The sequence below is a fragment of the Uloborus diversus genome, chromosome 4 (genome assembly GCF_026930045.1).
Source record: "Uloborus diversus isolate 005 chromosome 4, Udiv.v.3.1, whole genome shotgun sequence".
NCBI classification, from domain to species: Eukaryota; Metazoa; Arthropoda; class Arachnida; order Araneae; family Uloboridae; genus Uloborus; species Uloborus diversus.
This window is the reverse complement of record NC_072734.1, coordinates 85,910,288-85,938,246: the sequence shown is the minus strand read 5'-3', so window position 1 is coordinate 85,938,246 and position 27,959 is coordinate 85,910,288. Positions and strand designations below refer to the sequence as shown.

The 27,959-nt window shown below is 34.4% G+C and overlaps 1 protein-coding gene and 1 long non-coding RNA gene across 2 annotated transcripts in view; one reads left to right on the top strand and one right to left on the bottom strand.

The window, feature by feature from the left end:
- Nucleotides 1-27,959, top strand: part of LOC129219875 (18S rRNA aminocarboxypropyltransferase-like) — a 45,436-nt gene that overhangs the window by 10,607 nt on the left and 6,870 nt on the right. The window contains exons 4-6 of the mRNA XM_054854186.1: nt 7,075-7,294; nt 11,396-11,589; nt 13,608-13,781. Coding sequence (XP_054710161.1) covers nt 7,075-7,294; nt 11,396-11,589; nt 13,608-13,781 — 588 coding nt within the window. The remainder of the gene's footprint in view (nt 1-7,074; nt 7,295-11,395; nt 11,590-13,607; nt 13,782-27,959) is intronic.
- The window catches only part of LOC129219876 (uncharacterized), a 32,492-nt gene that overhangs the window by 1,885 nt on the left and 2,648 nt on the right, over nt 1-27,959 (bottom strand). The window contains exon 3 of the long non-coding RNA XR_008580439.1: nt 6,344-6,552. This is a non-coding gene — a long non-coding RNA (uncharacterized LOC129219876). The remainder of the gene's footprint in view (nt 1-6,343; nt 6,553-27,959) is intronic.

Genomic DNA, 27,959 nt, shown 5'->3' with positions numbered 1-27,959 from the left:
CTTTCAATCTCATCGGTGGTCAGACTATAAAGATATTATATTTATAAAGATATATCTATAAAGATATTTGTTTTTATTTTATTAGCTGCTTTAGAATTTACATAAATATCTATTTGAGAGAGCAACAGCAATTTTCGGGTATTATGAACAGAAGTCTTTTTTATTTTCTACTTTTTAATCCGAACCAAGCTAATAGAAATAATCTAGATTCATCTCGTTTTTAAACATTTTATTCATGTAATGCTATGCAGTTTTTCTTTTGAATTAAAATAAAATTACCTTCAGAAGGGTTCGATGGGACTAACGCTGCTTTGCAGACTGTACTTCGTTTTCTTCAGACGACGTTAACTTTCTCTTTTTAGAGCAATCCTTTTCGTCATTTTAATTTTTTTCTTTGAGTTGAAAAAAGCTTGTTATCGGTCTTGTTCGTTTCATTATGCAACAACTTTCACTTAGAATGTACTACTTTAAACAGACTGTACGTTTCCAAAAGAATACGCAGTAAATACTGGCTGAAGAATCAATGTGATTGCAATGGATACTCTGGTTAGCAAAGGTAGTTTCGACTATGACCTATGACACACACAAGACCAGACCAACAAAAACCTCTATCGTCTCAAATTCCGGTTATGCTATCATTTTCGGATTCGAAGCCAAATGATCTTCAAAGCAGCAAACAAAAACATTTTCTTCAACTCAGAAACAGAGGAATTGTCTTCGAGAGCTGAGGAGGCAGTAAATGCGTTCCACGAATAGGCTTTCCAGGAAGATTAACCAAAGGACAGTCGTTTCGCGCACTCTCTTGGAAGAAGAGTTAAGGGGTGAAATTCACAGGTTTGGCATGTTAAAATGAACATTAAAGTTCATAGTTAAAGGTCATTCAAGTTAAAAGCCATTTCGCTCTGTTATCTGGATTAGTACTGTTCTTTGGTTGCTCTCTTTCTTAAAATTGTGATTCCTTAGAAAACCGAAATGATAGGAGTGAAAAGAAAATATAATTGTTTTTTCAAGTGATGAAAAAAGGAAAATCGTAGACTACTGGCCAAGTTAGATTTGCTGCAATTGCTAATCTCAAGAGGATAAATAATGAATCCAAAAAAATCAGGTACCAAAAAGCAATAAAAGACTTTTTCTTGAAAAAGATATGCTTAAAGTTTCTTTTACTGTCAAAATGATTCCTTAAACTCGCAATAAAGCACTTAATAATGTAATAATAGAATAAATACCTAACAAAACTAATAAAGAGGAATTTTAATCAAGAGCCCATATTGTCTTTAGTATCGATTTCAAATTTTCACCATCATATTTCAAATTTCTATAAAAAGTTTCTTAAAGCCTTCGTAATTCAAAACCTCATTATCTCGATTTTTTAATGTGAAATTCGAAATATACAGATTCGACTGTATGCAATATTCTCACTGCGCGGCTCATAAAATTAAATATATTTAAAAATTTGCAGAATCTATGACAAAAAAAGGCTGCCTATACGTGGATTTAACAAACAATCTCATTTCTAAAGCAAAGTGTCAAATTTCACTCAATTATCAAAGAATCGTCTTTATACTTGAGGGTCACTCATGGAGCAGATTTTCAATGGCATGGGGGGGGGGGAGCGAAGTGAATTTTTGACCTTTGTTACACAGAAAAACGTCGTAGTGATTTTCTTTCTTTTTCTTTTTTTTTCTTTTTCTCTTCCCTCTTTTTTTTTTTTGAAACTAACGTTTCGGGGGGGGGGGGGGTTGTCCCTAAAACCCCCCCTTAGCTACGCCCCTGTTCCGGGGGTTGGTCGCTGCACACTCCCCCCACTGTTCCATCGAATATACCGTATCTAGACGCTTGCTGAACTGTCCTTCCAAAGCGTGTAGTCATTACAATAGACGCAGATTGTTCGACCCTATTCTTAACCACAGGTAAACAGTCTGTAGACAAAAAAGCTGGTTTCAGCCTGTCGATAGATATCGTCTGTTTCCGTCCTTTAATTTCCAGATCAAAAGTTTTCTCTTTTTTCGATGTCACCCTATACGGTCCATCCTATAGTGCCTGCAGGGGTTTTCTTACTCCGTCGTGGCGAACAAAGGCGTGAGAACAGTCTTTTAAGTGTGGATGTACAAACACGGACTTATGTCAGTGGCAGCTCCTTGAGATAGATCACATGTTGTCAAAATGTGTCTTGAGTTCCTCCACCAGCTCCTTTAGGGTGCCTTCAATATCCGTCTTTATGAAGAACTCTCCTGGCAGTTGGAGTGTCCTCCCATATACAAGCACTGCTGTTGTTGCACCCAAATCTTCCTTAAACGCAGCCCGGAATCCAAGAAGAACTGTGGGCAGTGCTGCCCACTCTGAGTGTTATATGCCTTTAGAGAGGCCTTTAACAGTCTGTGAAATTCTTCCACTAAGCCATTTGCTTGTGGGTGGTATGGAGAAGACCGAATTCTTATAACACCCAGAAGGCACAAGAGAGCATGAAACAGTGCACTTTCGAACTGTCTATCCTGGTCGGTAGTTATACGAGCAGGGCATCCGAAACAAGCAATCCAGTTACCATTAAAACACCTTACTACCATCTGTGCCGATATATTAGGGATCGGCACAGCCTCTGGCCAACGTGTGCACCTATCTATCATAGTTAAACAATAATAGTTTCCCTGCGGGTACCCCCTTAGGGTAGAAGACCCACAAGGTCGAGATGCACATGTTCAAATCTCTGTGACTGGTCCGAAAATTTCCCTATTGGTGCTTTTGTGTGTTGGGTTATCTTTGATCTCTGGCAAGGAATGCAACATCTAGCCCATTTAACGCAATCTTTTCAAATAGTAGGCCATATAAATCTTGATCTTATTAATTTTGATGTACTGCAAATACCCAAATGTGATAACTTGTGCAAGGCAGAAAAAACTATTTCGCGGAACTCCTGGGGTACAAACGGCCGAGACGTACCATTTGCTATATCGCAAAAAATAGGTATTTCACATTTTGGTATCGTAATTCTCTTTAATTTGAAAACTCCCGATTTTTCTATCAACTGTTTTAGCTCTGGATCGATTTGTTGTGCCTGAGCGAGTTCTGTGTAGTTAATGGAGTTTGGCATGACTATACCCAAGTAGCATCAGCTCATCGGATTTTGCTCGGCCGATCATCGACTCCTCTTAATCTCATTGCATAACGCACACTGATATCGTTGCGATCAGAATCCAAGAACCGGTTTTCAATGAGCTGTTTTTAATCGGAAATCTATATCCTTACAATCGAATTTTCTGATTAAAATTTGCCTCCACTATTCTGACCTTGATTATCTCACTGGAATTCTGAACAAAATGAGACTCTGACTCTTGAATGACTTTTCTCTATCTCCAAAACAATTCCACTCCGTTCAATTTAACTCCCAAAATTATTGAGTCCGACTCGGTTTGCGGGCAAAATGATCGATTTCGACTCTTCACTAGCTAGTGCCACAAACATATTCAATGAATAAAATTCTCACTTTCTGTTCAGAAATCAGTCATGGCTTTGGCCCCCCCAATAGATGGCGCCACAAATGATTTTCCATTTAACACATTATTTTCCTCCTTGGTAAGAACATTACTTGCAAGTGGTTAGCATACAAAGCTAGTACTCCAGAGGTCGAGAGTTCGATTCCCAGTTGAAGCAACTTGGGTTAAACTCATGAATGACGTTCATCAAAAGTAATAAATTAGAAGGTAAATACATAAGAAATTAAATAAACAAGTTATTAAAAAAAATAAAAAGTATTAAATAATTGTCCCAAATGACGAATTTCAAAATGACGTCATCCGAAATACCACCCCTCAGCGTCTTCAAGATGGTGGAAGGGTCACGTGATCATCCAAGATGGCGGACCCCCTTCCCACTGTTGAATTGTTTTCCTACTGCTTGTCCCTATATCGCCGCTGTTACTGCTTCTCATCGTATTTTCATCCTAAATTCATCGCCTTGGAACAGCACTGCTCGTATATTAAGTAATACAAATGTAATGGTGGCAAATAGGGGGTCAAGAGGGGGCGGTCGCACCCCCAAAGTTTTTGAGCAGAATGATAGAAAATGGGTGAATTCAATTTACGTAAGTCGGAAACCAATGTTCAAAAAAAAAAAAAAATCTCGCCGGTTCTCAGTAACTATTTGATGAAACTCGACACATTCCCAGACTAGAAAAAGTGTTTTTCATTTTTTATGTGATGACTTAGAAATTCATGAAATATTTTTCGGCCTTTTCAGAACATAGACAATTGTTAGAAAACCATGGTTAATTTTAACTAAAGAAGATATTTCCTCATATAGGCTAAATATTTCATACTTGTGTGCCCAGTGTAACGATGGTATGTCCAATATGAGAGACTCGTGCAAAGTGGAGTCGCTGCATGGTTTTCAGAAGAAAACTCCTTGATATTTTACATTCACTTTTAGGCTCATTTTTTAAGTGTATATTTATTTAATGGGTGTTCATTGCTTTCTTCTGCTAGAAACACGTTTCAGCTGCTCAATGCATGTTTTCATAGAACCTTTTTAAAAATTCATGTGGTTATTGATTTTAAAAAAAAAAACATCAACAAATACCTTTTTTGGGGCTCTATAATTATACAATCTCGGAGTGACACAAGTTGGTCTTCAAGAGTTAAAACCATAAAAACAATTCTCTATAACTTCAAAGCAGCGATTTAATAACTGGAAGAATTATTGCAAACCAGTTCTTTCAATGGTGAAAAAGCTCATGCCTTCTAGCATGTATGACTTTGTTTGAATTTTTATTCAATTTGTTTGTATTGAGGAAAGTTTTTGAAAAATGCTTTACTCTATCAAAACATCTTCAATCCGCTATCCTTAATTTTTGGACTATTCAAGCCACAGTTCAATCTAACAATTGATCTGTGCACCATACTACCATAGTTCAATCTACAACTGAAACTGAAAATAGATTTTACATCAATGTATATTTCAATCAAGCGTGAAACTTTTCAAAATAATTCTTCCTTCGAGTCAATTTTAAAAAGGCCGAAAAAAAAGAAAAAGAAAAAATTCCACATGATGATGTGAAGTCAAACATTGATTTTTTAATACTTTGTATAAAGCAATAGATTCAGTTTGAATGAAATTAACACAAAATTTGATGATAATTATTTTTCTGTATGATTGGCTCTATATTATCTGGATTGGATTTTGAAAACGAAAAATAAAATGTTTCAATTATGAGTAAAATTTTTAGCATGATGCAAGAAAAATTACAAGCAATATACCAACAGACCGGTTATCACATCCAGAGACTGCATTTCGTCCTTGTTATGGACTCATCAGTTTGGAATAGTGAATAACAGAGGTGGAGGCAGATGACATCTCATTGAAGCTGAAAGCGCCAACGAGACTAGATTATTCAATGATAAAAAATTAAGCCCCTCACAATTTTTGAAGTTGCCTGGGTGATTTTGAAGAGCAAGATATAAAAAGTGTTTTCATGCATAACATTTTACTTCATTTTTATTTATTTTTTTATTTTAACTATTCCTATCAGCTTAGCTAGTGGGGAAAGATTTTTTTATGTCTCAGGAGGTTAGAGAATTATTTTCAAAGCACATTGGGCAAAAAATTCAAACGAAGTCATACCTATATGCTAAAGGGCATGAGCTTTTTCACCATCTTTTCTATTTAGCTGTACTGGCAAAACAGCACGACACTGGGCACTGATTAGGAACACGATTCCCTACTCTTCGGAATTCCAAAAATTATTCATTAAAAGTTTTCCAAAAGGTATAAAAATTTAGTATCCAGATGTTTTGTATGATAACTTATTAGAAAGTTAATCAAAATTTTAATTGTTTCTAAATACTAATTTTTATTCACATTAAACCGATTTTATGACTACTTCCTGTTAGCTAATTTGTGTTTGGGACCGCACTTTAGTAATACATATTTAAGAAACTCGACCCCCCAAATGAAATGCTGAAATGCCGCTCCTGGCCAAGGGTGCTGTTTAATATCTAGCTGGCTATGTTGCTCTATGTTGAAAACCTATTTAAACTGTCGTAAGTAAGTTTTATGCACTCTAATTAGGAAAATATTTGGTTTATAAAATACAGAATCCACTTCGCGGAAATTCAGTTAGCGCGGTAAAGTCTGCAACAAATTAACCACAATAAAAGAAGGCTGTTCTGTATACTTTGTATGATAATATTCCTGTTTAAACCGCCATCTTGAAAGACCATTTCAAGCAATTCAGCCTTGTAGATAAGCTATTAAGGAGAGTGAATGTCCATGATGAGGCACAGAGAGAAATCATGAAAAATTACACACACCTATTACTAATGCCCCGTACAAATGCACCTAGATTACTCACCAGTAAAGCTTTCTCATCACTTTTTCTGTTTAATCCGCCCCCTGCAGCATGCAGTCTCCCTGGAGAATTGTCCACATCTACAAAAATGTTTAACATGATCTTATCAGCTCTTCCACCCCTTTCTTTTTGACATTTCACTACTCAGCTATGAAAGCATTCATTCTTTACCCTCTTTATATTCCACTGGAGGAGGGGGGCTGAGGATTAACCTGTAATTGAAATCGTATGCGGACTTCAGTGAATGCCAGTTTGTGTCATAATTCTGCATCAGCCTGTTCTTTTGCTTCAATGCCAAAGCAATCTTAAACATGCATGAAAAAAATTCTAGTTTGGGTGCTTCAGAATAAATCAATCCAAATGCCATCAACTTATTTTTTATAAATTTTCAAATTCAGGAAGAGGACGAAGTAGCCAAAGATGATGCCTAATGTATTTTTTCATTAGATATAGGTAGATGTACGCAGGTGTTTTTTTCCTTTTGTCACATTCAAAGTTTTATTCGGCAACATTAAAAATTTCCCCCTCCCAAAAATTTAGGTTCCCGGTGCCTCTGGCGTCTGTGATCTAAAATTGCATTCTCATTTGTAAGTTAACCATTTTAAATACAATGAGTAAAATCACAAAAAAAAAAAAAAAAAAAAAAAAAAAAAAAAAAAAAAAACCTGAAAGAGGAAAATATATAATGGAAAATAAAAGTCATTTTACCTTAAAAATTAGTTTTCTTCTTTCAGATTCGACAGAAAAGCATTTACAATTAGATGAAGATTTCAAATATCACATCGATGTGCCATTTCCTGTTGCAATGTGGGATTTAAATCATTGTGATCCAAAGAAGTGTTCTGGTAGGAAACTGCTCCGTTTAGGGCTTATTAAAACCCTTAAACTTGGGCAAAGATTTAATGGAATCATATTAAGTCCAATTGCCACAACATCTGTAGGACCACAAGACAGGTAACATATAGCAATTTATTACTGCAAGTAAATAAATGCACCAATATATTATAAATTGCATTTGAAAAGTTGTACCTTGAAATGATGTGGCAAGGGAAATTTTCCACTTTATTTTTCCTGAAAATTTTCCTAGTCAAATGTCATTTCTGTAGTTAATGTTTTGTGTGACATCATGATATAATGTTTCCTAAGTTTAATTTATCAATTTCTGCTTGACTGAAGCAAAATCTACAATTTATAAGAAGATAACTACTTTATATTGGACATTAATACAAAGTTTTTTACTTTTACTTCAAATTCTGCATATTTCTTCATTTGCAAATAATAACCGGGCAATTGTGCCCTTCCTAATTGACAAAATAACAGAGCAAACATGAAAGATAAATAACTCTTTTTCTTTTGCCAACTGAGAAATAAACATTGGCATAGCAAGACTACTAGCTTAATTTTGTACCTCAGAGCCAGAGAACGTAAGTCACATTATGATAATTTTACAGTAGAGAAGAAAAACTTTTTTCTATGGCTCATGCAAAAGATGGGACATGCGCTCTTTTAACCCTGGTAAAAAATTGAAAAGGATTTCTTTTAAAGAAAAACGTTCGCATGGTTCGATGTGGAATAGGCTTCTACATACAATGCACTAATAAACAGAAAATCGCAACTTTTGGACTTATGTCCTTCTGCCTCTGAGGTACAGAATTTATTATGAGACTATCCTTTATGTAAATGCCAACAGTTGTTATAAAAAAAAAAAACTTCTGCTCCCTGAATCACTTGGTTTTTAAATTCAAAAGAGGGGGGAGGAGCATTTTGAAAACGTCCAAAACATGAGAATTTGGTCTCTCCCCTCCCCCTACCCTGACACAAAATGGTTTCAGTGTTGACTGATTGTTTGTGTTAACATTAAGACTGAACGAAAGAGTTGGTAGAATTTATGACCGATAAAGAGCAAATTATTGATCGATATGATTGACATTTGACTAGTCTATGTTCATTAGAACGAAACTTCAACATACGTAACACAAAATTAAAATTGTAGTTTTGGCAATAGTTTCACCTCAAAACAATAAAAGTAAAAATCCTTTTACTTAAAAGATTACCAATCAAGGTCATGTCTAAAGCAAAATTTATCACAAAAAACAGTGGTACTTTGTTGTGAACGAACTGCAGTAAAATTCATTATGTAGGCTCGTCCGTATTTTCAAAGTTTTTCGTCGGAGGGGGGGAGGCAAAGGGTATGAATTCATTTCATTTAAAAGGAAAAAAGCATCAAAATACAAGCAAAAATGCATAATTGCATTATGTTGTAAAAATCCAGAGGAGACAATTGCCCCCCCCCCCCCCCATTGATTGTCCAAATGACAGACCTGTATGTAGGTAAATTGAAATACAGACATTTGGAGTGTCATGAAGATAATCATACATTCTTCAATAAGAATATTAGTAAACGATCAATAAACTAAAATGGAATTAGTAACAACGTAATGCAATTTGGAAGCTAAGTCAGCATTATTTTAAATAAGAAATAAATTTTGATTTCCAAAAGAAGAAAACCCAAGAAAATAAATATTTTGTTATGGAAGCAGTAATAAAAGGTGTTACCAACATTTGAAATAATTAGCCTTACTAAAATCAAACCATAAACATTTGCTTTGATAAGAAAGATGATAAATCACCATTTGGTAATGACATGTGAAGTAATGAAACAGTTATTCTAAACGCAACAATGGACTAAATTTACAACACCAGTCTTCAAAAATTCTAAATTAAAATCAACATTAGAGGCAATAAAATGACGAAATAACCCCCTTTTGTCAAAAAAAAGTTCAGGCAGAAAGTTTAAACATTTTCTTAAGAAAAAATAACGTTAGAAAGGGAATTTTTTTCTCAAAACAGCTAAATTGCCACTGTGTCAATACTTTATTTTAATAAGTATTTGATGAACATTAGAAAATCCATATTAGGTATGCAGTTGACTACTGGGTAGATCAAAAAAACAGTATAGAACCAGTAGTCAATCTGCCATAGCCGACTATTGAAAATGCATAAGAATTCAGTACCCAGTGGTCAGCCACCCTCTAAAAATAATTGAGTCGAAGAAGGAATTTAATTTTTAATTGAAACGTAATGTTATACTATCCATTAAAACATAAGTAAAAGCAAATTTACATCAGAATGAAAAAAAATAAGGGTACTTAACATTTAAAGATGAGGTGTCTTTTTAAGAAAAAAATAAGCAGAATCATAAACTAGGATGATGGGCACACCATTAAAAATAAAATGACTCATTACTACTTAATAAAACATACTTACAACTTCACTGTCATGGATGATAATTGGGGACAGGTAAAGGAATGTGGGAATGCATCATATCTGATTTTGAGTTTTACATATTCTATTTATAAGCAGTTTTATGTGCTTGTGACCGACTACTGGAGACTGGAAAACTACTGGAGCACTTACCCTATATCTGGATAGGTGTTAGTTGTATTTTCAGTTGGAAGCAATTTTGATTTGTAAATTTTTGTTACTTCTAAACAATATAAAAATTCCTTGCATGGATGTGAAAGGTTGATCTCAGTTATAGGGAGAGAATTTATAGTTAACAATGTGTGAATATCCTTAAAAATATTTAAAGATCCATTTGTTTACATTTTCCCCATTTGGTGGAACTTTAACGGAAAAGAATTATTTTGAGGAAAAATGGGGACATTGCTGCAGGACATTCAATTAGTGAGACTGTGAGACAAAAATCAGGAGTGTCTGGCCAAAATCGGGATGGCTGGTCATTTTATGGGATCTTAAACAGACTATGTGCAACACGTTTTCTTTGCACTTAAAATTATTCTCGCTTTTTGTCCCCATATTAAATTTCCCACTAAAATTCCTCCCCTGATTATCTGTTAAATCGGGACTAAAAGAGCCCTGATTATCCATTCTTGAGGTCAAAGTTCTTTATTCAATATTAACTAAAAAGATCAAGTAATCCCAAATAAAACAATAGGGAAAAAAGAAGAAAAGTGAAAATGAAGAAGAAGAGCTAAATACACAGGGGCAAGTGACACATGAAACGACTAAGTAACGTGTAGACGAACTACTCCAGTACTTAGAGTGGTAAGATGGAGCACAGTTGGCTAAGAAGCTGATGCTAAGAAAAGTAGTTAAGAAGGGAGAAAATGTGGTTTAGTAACAAGAAACAAATAACTTTTTTTTTTCAAAACATTATAAATTTTAAAGTTTTTTGCTTTTGTTTTACATTTTTTACAGAAGATTGAGTTGTGATTTAGAGGATAAATTAGCTTATCTGTCGTTATCTTAAGAGCAAAGTATAAAATTTTGCTAAGGCTGGTTTTGAGAGCATATGAGTGGTAATTGATGCAGATCTAACTAACAGCTTAACTCACGTTTTTCTTAAGATTTTGAGGAATTATCTACACATTAACTTTCACCGAAAAAACACTTAGACATGAATTTGACTTACATTATTTACCCCAAAGTATTATGAGATGTCACAAACACATGGTAATAGTTTCATTAAGCAAATATTGCTTGTTTAAGTAAAACAGTTGATATACTAATATCTAAACAATGAGTACATGAACTAAAAGTTACTGCTTGTGCTAAATAATGTTTCATAAACAGATATACAAAACAAATAATTATGATTTGAAAAATTTGAAGATTCTGCTTTTTTTTAAATATAATTTCTAGTGTTGGTTGCTAAATTGAAGAATAAAATAAATCAATGAACCATAAAATCAAGCCCCCCCCCCCCGAATCGGCGCCTCTGTACTGTATCATTATCCTTTTTCAGTTTTTGATGATGATGCTTAGTTCAATTCATACAGTTTTGAGAAGATGGTAGTATTTTTTAAAATATTATTAAAACTCAGTTTTCTACTTCTAAATAATTTGTAATTATTATCTAGCTTATTATATTAGAAAATTTGTACCTTAAACTCAAGAAATCTTACTTAAATTTCAGAAAAAATTTAGTATGATATGTTTTTTGCTGTTTGTAATTTTGTTCTTTTAGTTTTTATGATTCATGTTTCAAGAGTCTGTTGATAAGTGGAAAAGCTTTTTAACTTTATTTTTAAGAGACATCATTGCAGAACATGGAGTTGCTGTTGTGGATTGCTCATGGGCTCGCTTAGAAGACACGCCATTTAACAAAATGAAAGGCCAAAATTTACGACTTTTACCTTACTTGGTCGCTGCTAACCCTATAAACTTTGGAAGACCTTGCCAGCTTTCTTGTGTTGAAGCAATTTCAGCTGTTTTTCAAATAACAGGTATTGTTTAATTTACAAAATAAAATGTACTGACTTTTAGCATTTTCAATCTGTAACAATAATCTAAATTGGGAAGTCCAAATTTAATTAACCATAGTAATCAAATTTTACTAATTTGTAAACAATGGTGCAGGTTTAGGCATTTTCAAGGATGGGCCCAGAAATGTTTCAAGGAGGGAGCAGTTGATTTTCTAACTTGCCTTTTACTAAGTATCTGATTACACAGGCTTGAGGGGGCTGCCGCAGCAGTTTTATCTGCATTAAAATATAGTGATTTAATCAAGGGGGTGTCGAAACTTATTCCGTTTCTTTTCTGTTGAAAGATGTTCTCTTAATAGTGCATTTTGTAACTACAATATCGTAATAATTTCAGAGGAATGTTTCGAAACTCTCTTCTCCTAATATCCTCGAACTCTAAAACTGCGTTTTTTGAAATTTTAGTTTCAGAGTAAAGTTACTGAATCCATTTTTTCCCTTAACACTACCTGAGATGTCTACAACTGCGACTTAACTTTTGCCCAGGGAAGGTCTCAAAACGCCTTGTCCTAACATTGCCAATGAACATCTAAAATTGTCTTTTAGAAACTTCAGAGCAGAATTTGAGCCCCAGTAATTTCCTTAACGTCATCAAAATTGACATACACTTGCATTTTAGAACTTCAATTGGAAACAACTGCAAGTGCAAGAGGTTCCTCAAGAGATGGGGGATCACCCCCATTGCCCCTCCCTTGTATCCGTCCTTGAGCATTCTGCATTTTCAGGTTGCAGCCTGATACAGTTTGATTCATTTCACTACAAATATAAAGATTAATATAACATACAAAGATGAACCAAATTAGCCATTTACTATATTAGTGTGGTGTTGATTTTGGAATGTGATTCATTTTATTTTTCTCTTAAATTTATAATTATAGTTAATGTACATTAATTTAGGATATAATGTGGAAATGTGTTTACTTTTCACAAAACAAAAAAACATCTTCTACTTTAAATTGGCATAAAATGAAAATAAATACAATGAAGCACCGTTTATACGTTTCTCTTTTATATGCTTTTATCAATTATACGTTTTTATAATTGGTCCCTGCAAAGTCTAATACACATATCTATTAATGGCCTATATCTATTATAGATTTTTTCGTTTGTACACGTTTTTCATACAGTCCCTTCAAAAACATATAAACGGTGCTGCACTGTATATTACTTTTAAAAATATTAATTGAATATTTGGTTAGATTATTCAATATGTTATATTTTAATGAATGTATTATGTATAATGAATGCCCCCCATAATCTGAAGACTTTTGTTGAGTCCCATTAGTGTTGAGAATAGAGAGAGTCTGCTGTACACCAATATGATGAAGATTGTCCTAGTGGGAATCAGGGCCGTCATTTCAAAATTTTCCAAAAGTGGCAAAAGGTTTGTGTTCAATGCATTTTATCGGGGGAAAACCAAAATAGTTCAAAAATGCTTAGTTTAACTATGATTTTAAAAACCGGTGGGGGGGGGGGGCGATCGTTTAAGTGACAAGCATGGGGGAAATCATGTCCGTTTTAGGATTACAAAATTTGTAGAAAAGACCTGGCGAGCTAGATCCATGGGGATACAGTTGAGAATAAGTTTTCTCTGTTCATTAAAAAACTGATTGATATATTAAAAGATGTTGTAACAGTATTGTGTTCTATGCATGGGGTCAACCCCCCCCCCCTCCTTCGTTTCATTGCGTTTGATATTAATTTAAAAAGTTAGTTCCATATTAGGCTCGTAACTCCACCGATTTGGAACTTTTATTGATACCCAGTCAAATTTTTCATGCCAAAAACTCCATATTTTGCTACATGACCCCCCCCCCCCCATGCTAGTCTGCATATGCTCCTGGCTCAGTGAAATTTGAAACTAACAAATAAGAAAAATATTGCAAGATTTAAACACTAATTCATTGAATAGCAAATTCACTGTAATTTCAATCCCAATGAGTGTGTATTTTCTTTCTTTTATTTGTGTGTGTGTGTTTCAGGTTTTGAAGAATTATCAAGAGCTTATCTTCATCAGTTTAAATGGGGACACACTTTTCTCAGTTTAAATGAACAATTATTTGATTTGTATTCGGCATGTGGAACCTCAGCAGAGATTGTGTCTGCCCAAGAAAATTATTTAAAAGAACTTCAAAATGAACGTGCAGCTAGAAAAGGTATTCATTTGTTTTTATTGTAGCTCCCAGTTTTAAATAAAATGCTTGAGAAGATGTAACCATTAAACTGGGTTTTTTTAGACGAAATTATAGTTAGTTACCACAAATATGTCACCAACCCAACCCAACCCAAGTGTCAAAGTTATGGGGATTGTAGAAAATGATGAACAAGCAAATCAGCTGCAAGAGGATCTAGATAATATTACGGAGTGGGCTGATAAGTGGAGTATGGCTGTTAATGTTGGGAAATGTCAAGTGCTACATTTAGGGCATGGAAATAAGTGTACAAGTTATTATTTGCAAGGTTCATCCATTAGTCAGACAGAAACAGTTACTGATCTGGGCGTCTTAATAAGTCAGGATTTAAAGTTTAGTCAACAGTGCAGCATAGATAGTAACAAAGCCGGTAAGATGCTTTGGTTTATCAACAGATGTATTTTCAAGCAAATCTAAAGAAGTTCTTCTGCCCTTATATAAAAGTTTGGTAAGGCCTCATTTGAAGTATGCTTTTCAGTTTTGGTCTCCTTATCTTGAGAAAGATGTTAATGTATTGGAAAGGGTTCAAAGGCGGGCTACAATTCTAATAAATGAACTTTCTTATTTAGACTACGATTCCAGACTTAGAATGATAAAAAAGTACAGTCTTGAGCAAAGAAGAGACTGAGGGGACATGATTCAGTTGTTTAAATTTATTAAAATGAAAGATGTTATGGGGCTAAAGTTTAGCACTGAAAACAGGACAAGGGGTCATTGTTTTAAGCTATTTAAATCTCAGACTAACATGGATATTAGAAAAAATTATTATTTTAGCAGGGTAGTGGAACCTTGGAACAGCTTACCGGAAGAGGTGGTAATGAGCAACGGAGTAGATAGTTTTAAGAGGGTCATTGATCTTCAGGGGAGATTGTAAATTGACTAGGACCAGCCTAGCTGGTCCCAGAGCCTGTTGCTGGTCATCACTTTTGTATTTGTATTAACTCATTCCTTGCCCCGGCCGATTCAGGCTTGTCGCAAGAAAATGGTTCCTAACTGCCTTCGACGAACCTACGTCGTCACTCTGTTTCTAGCAGTTTTTGCTTCGGCCGAATATGTGTCGGCGATCCTACCAGGGGCAGAACCCTGTTATTGCGCTTCTCTGCATAGGCGGATTTAGGACTGAGTTCCTGGGGGGGGCAGGATTTTTTTTGGAGCAACGTTTTTGATTGCCCCTCTCCCACGTTTTTATCTGTTTTCTGTGATGCATAAGGCCATTCTTTACTTTTTTTATATGTTGTTTTCATTACTGTGTGTAATCATGCTGTCCTTTTTGAATTCACCTTAAAAGAGAGGGGGCTGGTATTAAGAGAGTGATGCAGGGCTCCCTTATAAGAGAGATATAGAATATCTCCAATTTTAGGGGGCCCAGGGGTTACTCCCGCGGAGGGAATTATATAAAATGGATATAAAATTCTGCATTTTGAAGTCTTATAAGGGTTAATAGGAAATAATAGGCAAATAATTTTTTTAAAAAAAAGTTTTACGCTTTAAAAGTGCTTTGCGACGAAAGTTAATACTTTAAAAGAAATCGTGCACAGATTTAAAGAATAGGTATCAAGAGAGTAACTTACTACCCATTTGAACAATTCTTAATTTATACACTTGATAAGAAATAAAATTGAAGCACACTTTGCTTAGGAGTTTCAAAGACTTGTTAATTATTTTCAAGGTTTGGTTGGTTAGATTGGGTTTTTGGCTCAAGAGCCCTAGTAGGCTATAATGCACCAATTCTTTTCAGAGATTTTAGAACCTATTAATAATTTGCACTTTCAGGTCTCTGAAATTGAGTAGTAGATTATACAGTTGTACAGTATTGTTCAAACTTTGTAAGAAATGGCTATTTTAAGTTTAAAAGAAAAAACAAACTTTAATTTCTCATTACAACTTTTTTTAAATTATAAGTAGTGCAGAAAACAAAAAGGAATAGGGGTAGTGTATCATTTTCTTCCCGGGCTAAACAGATTAACAATATGCAGTAAAAGTAAGATAAAAGCAATCAATGCAAAAGAATTTCCAAAATTCTGCATTCGGGATTAAATAAATAGCAAGATATGAAGCATGTGAGTCACAAAAATCTATTTCAAATAATATGTTACAAACGCAAGAACCATGATTTTTACTTTTTTGATGCAGGATGTAGCAAGGAGCTGAATTTGCATTCCTCCCCCTATAATTTGGAAGAAATTTTAAAATTTAAGGTTTGTAGCCACACGTTTCCAAATATTCAAGGTTTTCAAGTACATGAAAATGAAATTAGTTTTTCAAGCACTTTCCATTTTTTCAAGGAATGAATCACAATTTTTTGGGAGTTAGGGGCTCACTTCAAAGCAGGGGCCCTAAGCTATAGATTGTTTATCTTATAGGCAAATCGGACCCTGCATATATTTCACTCTTACCTGCAGATTTTTGTTTGATTTTTTTCTATTTTAACGAAAATTCATCAGTTTTTACAGTTAAAGGATTTTTATGATTTTATCAATCTGTGTAAGGTTCTTATCGGTTTTTATCAAATTTCAGCAAATTTTTCCAAAGCTTTTGATGACTGAATTACTCAGATTTCAATAATGAAAATAATGTTTCATTTAGACTTAGATGATTATGACTTACCTTAATTTTTAAACAGCATTTAGAAAGTAAGGAAAATAGTACTTTCCCTCTAAGTTAAAAGATTCAATTAATCAGAACGTTCAGATAACTGAAATTTATTCAGTTTGCGGCAGTATTTACTTTTCTTTCTCAAAAAAAAAAAAGAAAAAAAAAACAGGAAGTTCTGTCTAGAACTATACAAGCCTACTTTCCCGTATACCCATACTACTTTCTAGTACCTGCTCAATATTTTCAAAAATAGCTAAAGTCGCAAATTGTTTCAAACATATATTTTTAATATTTCAATCTGATTTCTAGGAATAAAATATTCCTCACTCATCTAAAAAATTAGATGCATAAAAAATAAAAAAATAAATGAAATTAAATTAAAAAAAAAGAACAAATAAAATAGCAGCACCTTTCAAACAAAGCAGCTAATACACTTTTTTCCATTAAAAAAATCTTTAACAGCTTTCAAAACGATAAAATAATAATTAAAGTTAATAAACTCATTAAAATAAATACAACACATCAAAAAAAAAAAAAAAAAATCGTTTCTTTTTCCCCTGTTGCCAAAAATAATTTTTGAAATGAATTAATGCACTTACCAAAATAAATAAAAACAATAAAATGTCAACTTAAAGAAATACTTTTCATTGTCAAAAAAAAAAAAAAATAATAATAATAATCATCTGCGCATATCTTTATGTAGAAACATAAATGACTTTGAGTTTATTCCCCGAAAACTAAATGCCTAAATTAAAACTTTAGTGTGAAAAAAAAAAAAAACTCATATCAACAATAATTATTTCGCAGTTAAAACCATAGCTGCAGAGTCGGAGTCAATCTCATTTTGATATAAAGGAGTCGGAGTCGAATATCCGAGAATCGGACTCAGTCATTTGTCCTCCGTGTATAAATTTTTGCCAAAGCTACGAAGTCAGGGTCGAAGTCGGGGAGTCAGAGTCCGATTAATTGTCGGGCACGGGAGTCAGAGTCAGGTGCCCCTAAATTCTCAGAGTCAGAGTCTGGAGTTTGGCGTCAAGAGCTATTTCCAACAAAATTTGTTTGAAGTAAATCCGCCTTCAAGTACGGAATCTACATTGACTTTCAGTTTCCCCGTAGGCGCTAATGTTAAGGGATTTGAACTGTTCAAAATTGAACAGAAAATTGTTCAAATCAAAAATATATTTTATATACAAGTTTTTTATCAAAAGCTTTTTCCTACAAAGTTTTTTTAAACTGTTCAAAATTGAGCAAAAAATATTTCAAATCAAAAAGTGAAATATGGGAATGAGGTGTCCATGCCGAGATTTTATTTCATGAAAAAAAGGTTTGTTCGAATCGGACTATTCATTCAAAAGTTATCAGGGGGGGACAGACTGACAGACAGACCGACGGAACGACAGACATTTTTCCCCATCTCAATACCCTACTTTCCAATTTTTAATTTTTCGATATTTATTTAATTATTTTATTTATTTTTGACTTTTTTTTTTTTGTTTTTCACGATATTTTTAAGATGCATTAAGCCTTCTTTCATGCTTTTTTCTTCTTTTTATGACTTTTACTGGGAAAGTAGGCTAAGAGAAGACAAGCCAAAAATTCTCCAAATGCATGAAATACAGTTCTAACTATTAGTTCCATATATACAAATTGTTTCCTTTAAAAAATAAAGAAAACACAGTTATAATAACATTTCATCAGGTAATAATGCGATCTTACGAAAATCGTGCAAAACTTATGTGCCGGAAATATATCTCCCTCACTTTTTCTTTTATTCAGACGTTTTCCTTACAATGTATGATTCTGGAAAATCAGAAATTGAGTTTTGAACTGCTAAGGATTGAGATTCCTATTTTTTCCCCTTAAAAATTAACGCATTGTTTACAGTGATTTTACTTTCTGTTTGTTGAATGGTTGGACAATTTTTCCAGTTTTTTGTTTCATTGTTATAACATGATGTATGTATACATACATTCGTTGAGTATGGTGTTAACTGTTACATTTGATAGTAATTTTCTGTACAAAAACCTTTTAGCTATGTACTTCTTTTGCAATAGCAGACATTTCAAACCAGCCAATTTCATTTGAACGTGGGAATCCAGAAGGTTCTTCAAAATCTTTTGTCTGTAACAACCCAAAACATCTAGTTTTTGAAATCACGCAAATTGAAAATAAACATTCTGAAAAGAGAGAAAACAAATCGTAACAAGTAGATCATTGTGTTAGTGCAAATAGGAGAGGGGGAGGGAGGGTCCCAAACGTCAATTATAAGTGTTGCAGCTGAATGCATAGCTCGTTTAGCTTATATTTTCATTCATATACTTGTCCAAATAGTTTTCAGTCCAAAATAGTGAATTTAGACCAATTTTCAGTACCCCAGTGACAGCTGTAGTAACTATTTAATGTTCGGTTTTTCTTTTTCTTTTCTCCCTTCAGAAAAGGACATTCGCTATTCTCTTCATTTTCAGTGAACTATTCAAAAAAGAAAAAATCATGATTTTTTTTTGTTATAAGATTTTGGAAGATAAGTTGTTACCATATAAACTCCTCCCAAAACTGGGGAGCACTGCCCCCCTATAAATCCACCCATGCTCTTCTAAACTATTCAAAAACGAAAAAAAAAAAAAAGATTTTTAAATTTTTGGAAAATGTGTTGTTACTACATAAAGTCCTCTCAAAACTGGGGGGGGGGGGGCATTGCCCCCCTCTGCCCCCCCATAAATCCGCCCATGCTTCTCTGTTGGGTTCTGGTGTTTTTAGGGGAGCAGTAATCAAGCTCTTTTCCTTAGTCAAAAGGGATGTAACTGATAGTATTTCAAGAAACTGTTGTTGAAATTTATTTTATTTTACTAATGACCAAACGGCACGACCTTGAGGGTCACGGATTTTGACAAAATTCCAGCTATAGGTCCATTCCCACTAGGTATGAGCGCAGATAAAGCAGTTTCACTGCATAGGCCCTGGTTTGGCTGCAACGAGGGCCCAAATTTGCTAGTTAGGCCTTAGAAATGCAATGGCGTTTCCATTGGAATTTCAAACTTCGACACTACGTTCAATCTCCCAACACCTTTGGCATCTTTTGTTAGTAACTTGAGTATAATTGAGAACACGTATTTATTTATAGGCACTATCTAAGTTATTTGAAAAGTCAAAACGATTTTTTATTTTTTTATTTGTGTGTGTGTGCAATAAATCAGAGCTTTTTCAACTCTTCCATTTTTGCTTATCAATGTGGGGTATCTTTGATAGCAGACGATAAATATCCAGTTAAAGTAAATGTTTTTATTAGCAAACGAAACTTGTTGTAATTTATTTTATTTTACTAAGATATTAACCTTTCAAGTACTCTTGGACGGGACACGTATAATGCTTCAAATAATCTGGCATTATATTTTTATCTTTTCGTGGAAGCTTTGTTTCTTAGCATTCTGGCATTTGAACTCCTCATGAACAAGTGTAAAAATATTTCCTTACACATTTGTACGGACTGTTTGCTTCGGTTATCAACCCAAAAAAACAGGCAAAATAACACTTAACTCCTTAATTAAATTTTATGATCGTATAGCTTTCGTGTTTTCCAGTCCGATAACCCAGTTCAAAAATATTTCCTAAATCATAAACAAGCCAATTTACCAGACAGAGCCAAATGGCGTCACGTGGTGGCGATCCGCAATCTAATTGCATCGTACAGTAAAAATCCAAATTGAGCTAAAATCCAAATTTACTCTTAATTATCGTAACACATGCTATTCAAATATATCACTATTTTTCCTAAAGAATAAAAACCACGTGGCATAGTGAAACATTACACTTTCGTAGATTACACGGAAAAGTTTAATTACATAAATCTATTGGAGTTACATGAAACCTTACACATTGACAAAATTCAATTATATCATAGCCTTAACATGATAGGAACAAATTGGTCACCAATAATATGACAAACACTTACTGTTCGTTCGCTGCATCCTTCGTAATGATGGGGCCCCATGGATCAACAAATCTCGTGAAAGTTTTGCCTAGTCAATAAGAGGAATATCGTGAATTCTCTCGAGGGCACAATTCCTTTCCACTTTGCATCATCAGGTAGAAGAGGGGAATCTATCGTAGGCTTTCATGGGTTCCGAGAAACATGGCACTCAACGATCTCAGAAGGCTCATTTCTTCGCGTCGAAGCAACCTTTTCAGCTGTATCTTCCAGCCTCCTTTCGCTCGTCCTCTCCACTCTCACTCTCCAAACAAGTTTTTTCGACTCTCCCCTTTTTATCTCGCCCCAACAGGGGTCCAGGGTTCCATCATCCCTCCACTACTCAGCCAAGTCGATGGCGCCCTCTTGATTTCGTTACACGTATTAAAAGTGTTTTGGAAACCAAAGTTTGTATTTTTCGTAAATCCACTATAGTAACGCTTGTCATAAGGTAACCAACTTAAGTTGTACTTCTCTTTTCATTATTTGTTTGCAAAAAATCAACTGTACAAATACCTACGTCTCCCCGCGAAAAAAAAAATTTTTTTTTTTTTTTGCTTGCACATGATACATGTTAATGAAACCGAAACTAATTTAAGCAAAAGAAGTTAACCGTTTTCCCCAAGGAGGTATTGATCTAAGCCTATTCACAACAAAACGACAAAGCACCACAGCGGCTACAAGAACCAACCTTGCCCTTCGAAAGTGAACAAACCCCGAAATACAGACTTTAAAGACAGTAGCACGCATACAGTCCCCAAAATGCAACATCACGTTAGATCAAATAGTTTATAAAATTCAGAAAACAAAAGGTACAGTTGATTTTGTGCTTACAAGAACAAAAATCCCTAAATAGAAATTAAACTGAAGTACAGTGTGGACCAGTAAAAATTAACCAGAAAAGTTTTACGCATGATACATTTATACGATCAAAGAAATAATGAAAAATATCCTTGAATATGGAATACAATACATACATGTAAAATATTACTTAAATAAAAAGAGATAAAGTGTAATGACATAGTAATGAAACGCAATACTAGGAAAACATACATCTATAATCAAATACATACACAGAATTAATTTCCTTGCTGATAATTGTTTTATACAACTCTGCCATGGCGACGTGGTCGTAAATTATATGGTCTAGGTACAAATCGACCAATAACTCCAGGAAACACAACATTTGGGGCAACGTCATTCTGGTCAATAGCAGTATCATGGCTTTGACCTTTGTTTCCGTTTTCAGATTGAGCATCATCATCAGACTTCGAGCTCAAAATTTCATTCCTTTTTGTAGCAAGGGTTAAATTCTCAAAGTGAACCAAACGCTTAACATCTGGTTTATTAACTTTTGAAATTTCTGCTACCACAGGTGATAGGACTTTTGTGATCTTAAATGGACCTTCGTTATGTTTATAAAATTTTTTACAATGTCCAGGCTTTATCGCTGGGTTATACCAATATACAATATCATCTACTTTAAAGTCCTTGTCCTTAGCCTTTGTCTTTCTGCGTTTTTCATTATTTTCAGCAGAAATTGTCAAGTTTTGTTTTACAGTGTTATATGTCTTATTTAAATTCACTAACATTTCATTTGCAAAATCAATGTTATCATTGTAAGAAAAGGTGGGAGGAGCATTTAAAAAACTATTAGGTAAATTAAATTCCCTCCCGAATACAAGAAACGCAGGCGAAAAGTTTGTTGCTTCATGAACCGATGTGCGGTATGCTAATAAAGCAAAATTAATTTTCTTATCCCAGTCGTTATGGTATTGATTTACTAGATGACTTAAAGAATTCCCTAAAGTCTTATGAACCCTTTCTATGCAGCCATTGGACTGGGGCCTCCATGCTATCACCTCCCTTTTATTCACATTAAATGCCGAATACACTTTTTTCATACTGTCGCTAATTAAATTCAAACCTCTATCAGAAACTATTTTCTTAGGAGTACCATAGCGACAAATGTACTGTATCAAGACATCAGCAATAACCTCACTACCAATAGAAGGAACCGGAAAAGCCTCAGCCCAGCGAGTAAAATAGTCAATAAATGTGACAAGATACCTATTTCCCGATTCAGTAATGGGTAAAGCCCCAACAATATCGAACGATACTTTCTCAAATGGGCCGTTTGGCAAAGGAATTCTTTGTAGAGGCGCGCTAACTTTTGGATTATGGGCTTTACGCTCCATACAGCTTACGCAAGACTTAATCCAGTTAATTGTGTGCTGTCGTAGTTTTGGAAAATAGTACAAGTCCTTAAGTTTCTTCAAAGTTTTTCTTATCCCTGGATGACAAGCAGAGGGCGAGTCGTGATGGAGTTGGAAAATATTCCGAATCAAAGACTGGGGAATGACATACTTTTCCTTTCTTTTTTCAATGCCCATGCTCGTGTCAGTACACATAAGAATGCCCTCCTTCTCAAAAAACTTTAAATTCAATGGCTTATTTGGCATTTTATTTTTCATATTTTCCCGAATTTGCTTACATCTATTGTCCTCGAGTTGTTCCCCTTTTATGATTTCCATAGTTACTTCTGGGATAATTACGTCTAGCTCAGAAGTTTGCTCATTCATAAAAATGTGACCCTGAACCGTTCTACAAGAACTAACATGCCTACTGAGAAAATCGGCCACGCTATTCACTTTGCCGGGCACGAATTTTACTTCATATTCGAATTGGGATAGAGAAAGTGACCACCTTGCAATTCTGCAAAAAGAGTCTCTAATTTTTAAAGAGCCAGTCAGGGGAGCGTGGTCGGTGTAAATGTAAAATTTTCTACCCAGCAAATACTGTCGAAAATAGTTGGTAAAATATACAATTGAAAGAGCTTCCCTCTCAGTTACAGAGTATCTAGTTTCAGCCATATTTAATTTCCTACTACCAAAAGTTATGGGCTTATAGTAGCCTGAGCCGTCTAACTGACATAACACACTACCTATTGCAGTATTACTCGCATCAGTATAAAGGTGGAAATCTTTTGTCATGTCCGGTAAAGAAAGGCAAGGCTCTTTAATAAGAGCTGACTTCAAGTCGAAAAATTCCTGTTCAGCTTCTTTTGTCCATTTAAACTTTAATTTTTCTTTTGTTAAATTTGTCAAATTTATAGCCCTACGACTAATATCCGGAACAAATCTCCGATAGTAATTAACCGCTCCTAAAAATGATCGAACGTCCTTCCTACTTTTCGGGATATTAAAATTTTGAACAATTTCGAGATTACTTTTGTCAGGATAAACTTTTCCTTTTGTAATTACAAAACCGAGGTATTTTATTGTTTCAGTTAAGAACTTACATTTACTTGGTTTTAGTTTCAACTTATGCTGACGAAGGCGATCAAAAACTACCTGTAATTTAGGAAAATGATCCTCAATCGACTTACTGCTGATAATTATGTCATCAATATAAATTCCAATATTTAGGGGCTCTAATCCCGATAAAACAATAGACATCAGACGCTGAAACGAATTTGCGGAAGTTCTAAGTCCGAAAGGAGAACGCGTAAATTGATATAGTCCTCTGTGTGAGGTAATAGCTAACTTATGCCTATCTTCAGGCGCCACAATTTGTTGAAAAAAACCGCTTGTTAAGTCCAGTGTCGAAAAAATAGTACCTGAGCTTAAATTATCAATAGCCTCATTAATAATCGGAATAGGAAAGGAATCAGGGACGACCTTTGCATTTAACGCTCTAAAATCTGTTACAAGCCTAAAATCTCCTGAGCTTTTCTTAACCAGCAAAATAGGTGCAGAAAATGCCGAAGTGGAGGGTTCCAGAATTCCTGACTAGATCAAAATATCTAATTGATTATTCATTTCCTTCCTTACGTTATATGGCACTTTGTATGGGCGTTTTCTAACCGGTTCATCATCAGTCAATGGGACTTTATGCAAAACAGTATCACAACCCGGTAATTGAAGTACAGACTTTGCAAAAACATCTTTGTTTTTATCCAAAAATTCTAAAAGTTTAAATTTAGCTTCCGGACTTAAATGAGATAAATCAAAATCTTCATCCCAATGCAAATCAACCTCAGCGCATTCTCCCCACTGATTTTCATTTTCAACCGCGAAGATTTCATTTTTAACCTCATTTTCCGAAACTACTGGTGAACAATTTACAATTTTAGTTAATTTATTCAAGTGAATAACGTCATCAGTTGGATTTAAAACTAGAATAGGAAAAACCAAATTGTCATTAGACATGCACTGAACGAGCAACAAAATACTCTTTTTCAGACTTATTACACGACTCAACCATAAACAATTCCGAGTCAACTGGTCTTTCTAGTTTAACGTTAATTAAAGTCTGTGAAAAAGGTTGTAAAATATTTTTGCTCTGCACATAAGCATAATTATTTTCAAAATGAGCTTTTTCCTCAATTGTCTCAGTAGATAAAATTACATTTGCCTTCTCATTAACTGTGCTACAAGTTTTACCAACCGCATCATGTTGAATTGTCTCATTAGTCATAATTAGATTTGCTTTTTCATTTGACTGCTCATTACCCGTGAACCATGAACACGAAACTTTATCAAAAGAAATACAATTTTGCTCATAATTTAAAACACACTTGTTTTGTTTAAAAAACATATTGCCCAGTATTATTTTAAAATTTTTAGACAGAGGAAAATCAGCAACATAAAACAAAACACTTCTAGTGATCCCAGCGATTTCTACTGGCAATGTAACCATCCTGCTTAGAGATACACATCTTTCTCCTACAGTTCTTACCACAATGTTACATTCCTCTAAAACAACATTCTCTGGAAGGCATTGTTTTTCAGTGATATTTAAGGATGCCCCGCTATCGCAAAGTGCTAAAAATTTTGCTTTACTAATTTTTACGTTAATAATGGGTAAACTACTTTTCGTTTCATGTTGAAAAAGAATCTCCTTACAGACTATGGAAATTGTTGCTTGTGAAGGAGTAGACACAGCTTCCCTTTCTAGTTTAAATTTTGATCATTTTGATACCCAATATCGACATTGCAGTCCTTTTTTAAGTGCCCCATCCGCTTACAGCGAAAGCATGGCCCAACCTTTCTATGACTTCTATGATTCGTACTCATATTTCTATTATTGGGAGTTGCCAATTGTTTTTCCAACCCATCTACTTTCTCTTGTAATAATGACATTTGTTTTGTTAAAGTCTCACAGATATTAGTTAACTTATTTTCTATACTATTTTGCTCTCGCGACAACTGAAAAACTTGTGGGTTTTCTGCATATTGTGTAAAAGGGTTAGAATTTAATCGAGCGCTTTTCCAAGCGAGTTCTTCGATACACGCGGCACTTTTAACTTCTTCCAAAGTCTGAGGATTTTTGGAAATTACTCCTCTAAGAATTTCAGGGCATAAATTTGACAACAGCATACTTTTAAGAAAATGCTTTCTCTGAGTTTCCGCCGATTCCCGTCGATCCCCAACTGACGCCCCTGATGTAGCGAAATCTAACTTTCTACTTTTCTGCTCCGCCTGGGCGAGAAAACGCTCTACAGGCATAGCTGGAGGTTGTCTAAAATTCAAAAACTCATGTAATGCTACACTAGGAGGTGTGGTTCTGCTAAAATTTCTTTTCAGCGCGCGAACTAGGCTATCAAAATCCTTCGCATCCTCCCCTAACTCTCGCATACACTCCCTAGCTTCCCCATATAGTCTATCTTTCAAAGCGAACAACTTTTCTTGATCTGTCCACTTCCACTGGATCGCGGCCTCTGACACCCGCTCTAAAAATTCCTCTAACCCTACAGTCGAATCTCTGCCTTTAAAAACAGGCAGGTTAGACAGCTGGAAAAAATTTAGCCCTAAAGGCATAAAAGAACCAACAATTTGCTCCGGTGCAGTCATTTTGTTTATAATATAACGTAAAGTACAGAAAATTAATTTTTTGACCAAATTAAAATTAATTATTAAAAATAAATGCACAATACTTCATATATCATACAATGAATTCATAAAAAGGTCCACAGTACTTTGAATCAGTGTGTAAGGTGACATGAAAAAAAAATGGCACGGCACCATTTGTACGGACTGTTTGCTTCGGTTATCAACCCAAAAAAACAGGCAAAATAACACTTAACTCCTTAATTAAATTTTATGATCGTATAGCTTTCGTGTTTTCCAGTCCGATAACCCAGTTCAAAAATATTTCCTAAATCATAAACAAGCCAATTTACCAGACAGAGCCAAATGGCGTCACGTGGTGGCGATCCGCAATCTAATTGCATCGTACAGTAAAAATCCAAATTGAGCTAAAATCCAAATTTACTCTTAATTATCGTAACACATGCTATTCAAATATATCACTATTTTTCCTAAAGAATAAAAACCACGTGGCATAGTGAAACATTACACTTTCGTAGATTACACGGAAAAGTTTAATTACATAAATCTATTGGAGTTACATGAAACCTTACACATTGACAAAATTCAATTATATCATAGCCTTAACATGATAGGAACAAATTGGTCACCAATAATATGACAAACACTTACTGTTCGTTCGCTGCATCCTTCGTAATGACGGGGCCCCATGGATCAACAAATCTCGTGAAAGTTTTGCCTAGTCAATAAGAGGAATATCGTGAATTCTCTCGAGGGCACAATTCCTTTCCACTTTGCATCATCAGGTAGAGGTGGGGAATCTATCGTAGGCTTTCATGGGTTCCGAGAAACATGGCACTCAACGATCTCAGAAGGCTCATTTCTTCGCGCCGAAGCAACCTTTTCAGCTGTATCTTCCAGCCTCCTTTCGCTCGTCCTCTCCACTCTCACTCTCCAAACAAGTTTTTTCGACTCTCCCCTTTTTATCTCGCCCCAACAGGGGTCCAGGGTTCCATCATCCCTCCACTACTCAGCCAAGTCGATGGCGCCCTCTTGATTTCGTTACACGTATTAAAAGTGTTTTGGAAACCAAAGTTTATATTTTTCGTAAATCCACTATAGTAACGCATGTCATAAGGTGACCAACTTAAGTTGTACTTCTCTTTTCATTATTTGTTTGCAAAAAATCAACTGTACACATTTACCAATATTTCTATGCCTGAATAAAGCAAATAAACAGAAATATTTTTTTTCTTGTTATCAAAAATCCACTTCTTACACAAGCATCCTTCACTAAATTGTTCATAATCCTCAAATTTTATAATTTATTTTACACAATGTTATTTTTTTTAAATTATCTTACATATCTTAAGTTTGTATGAGTATGTTTTGTTTTGTTTTTTAAAATTATAATGTGTTTGCTACACTTTTTATTTATTTGTATACTATTATTATTTTTTATTATTTATTTATTTAATTTATTTTTTTTTAAATTTATTTTTAAATGATGATATTTTGAAACTTAAATTATAACTTCTTATATTCGCGGCACCCTTTGATGGATTTTTAGTGATACGATTTTGAATATTTTTAATTTTACAAACAAAAATTATGAAGACCGCATTGACTATAAGTAATAGTTGACCATGAAAAAATAATAAAATATATACTACAGTACAAATGAAATGATAATATCTTGATTTCTTTTCGCTTTACTCATACGAAACGAAATATTCATTTTCTTCCTTTTTT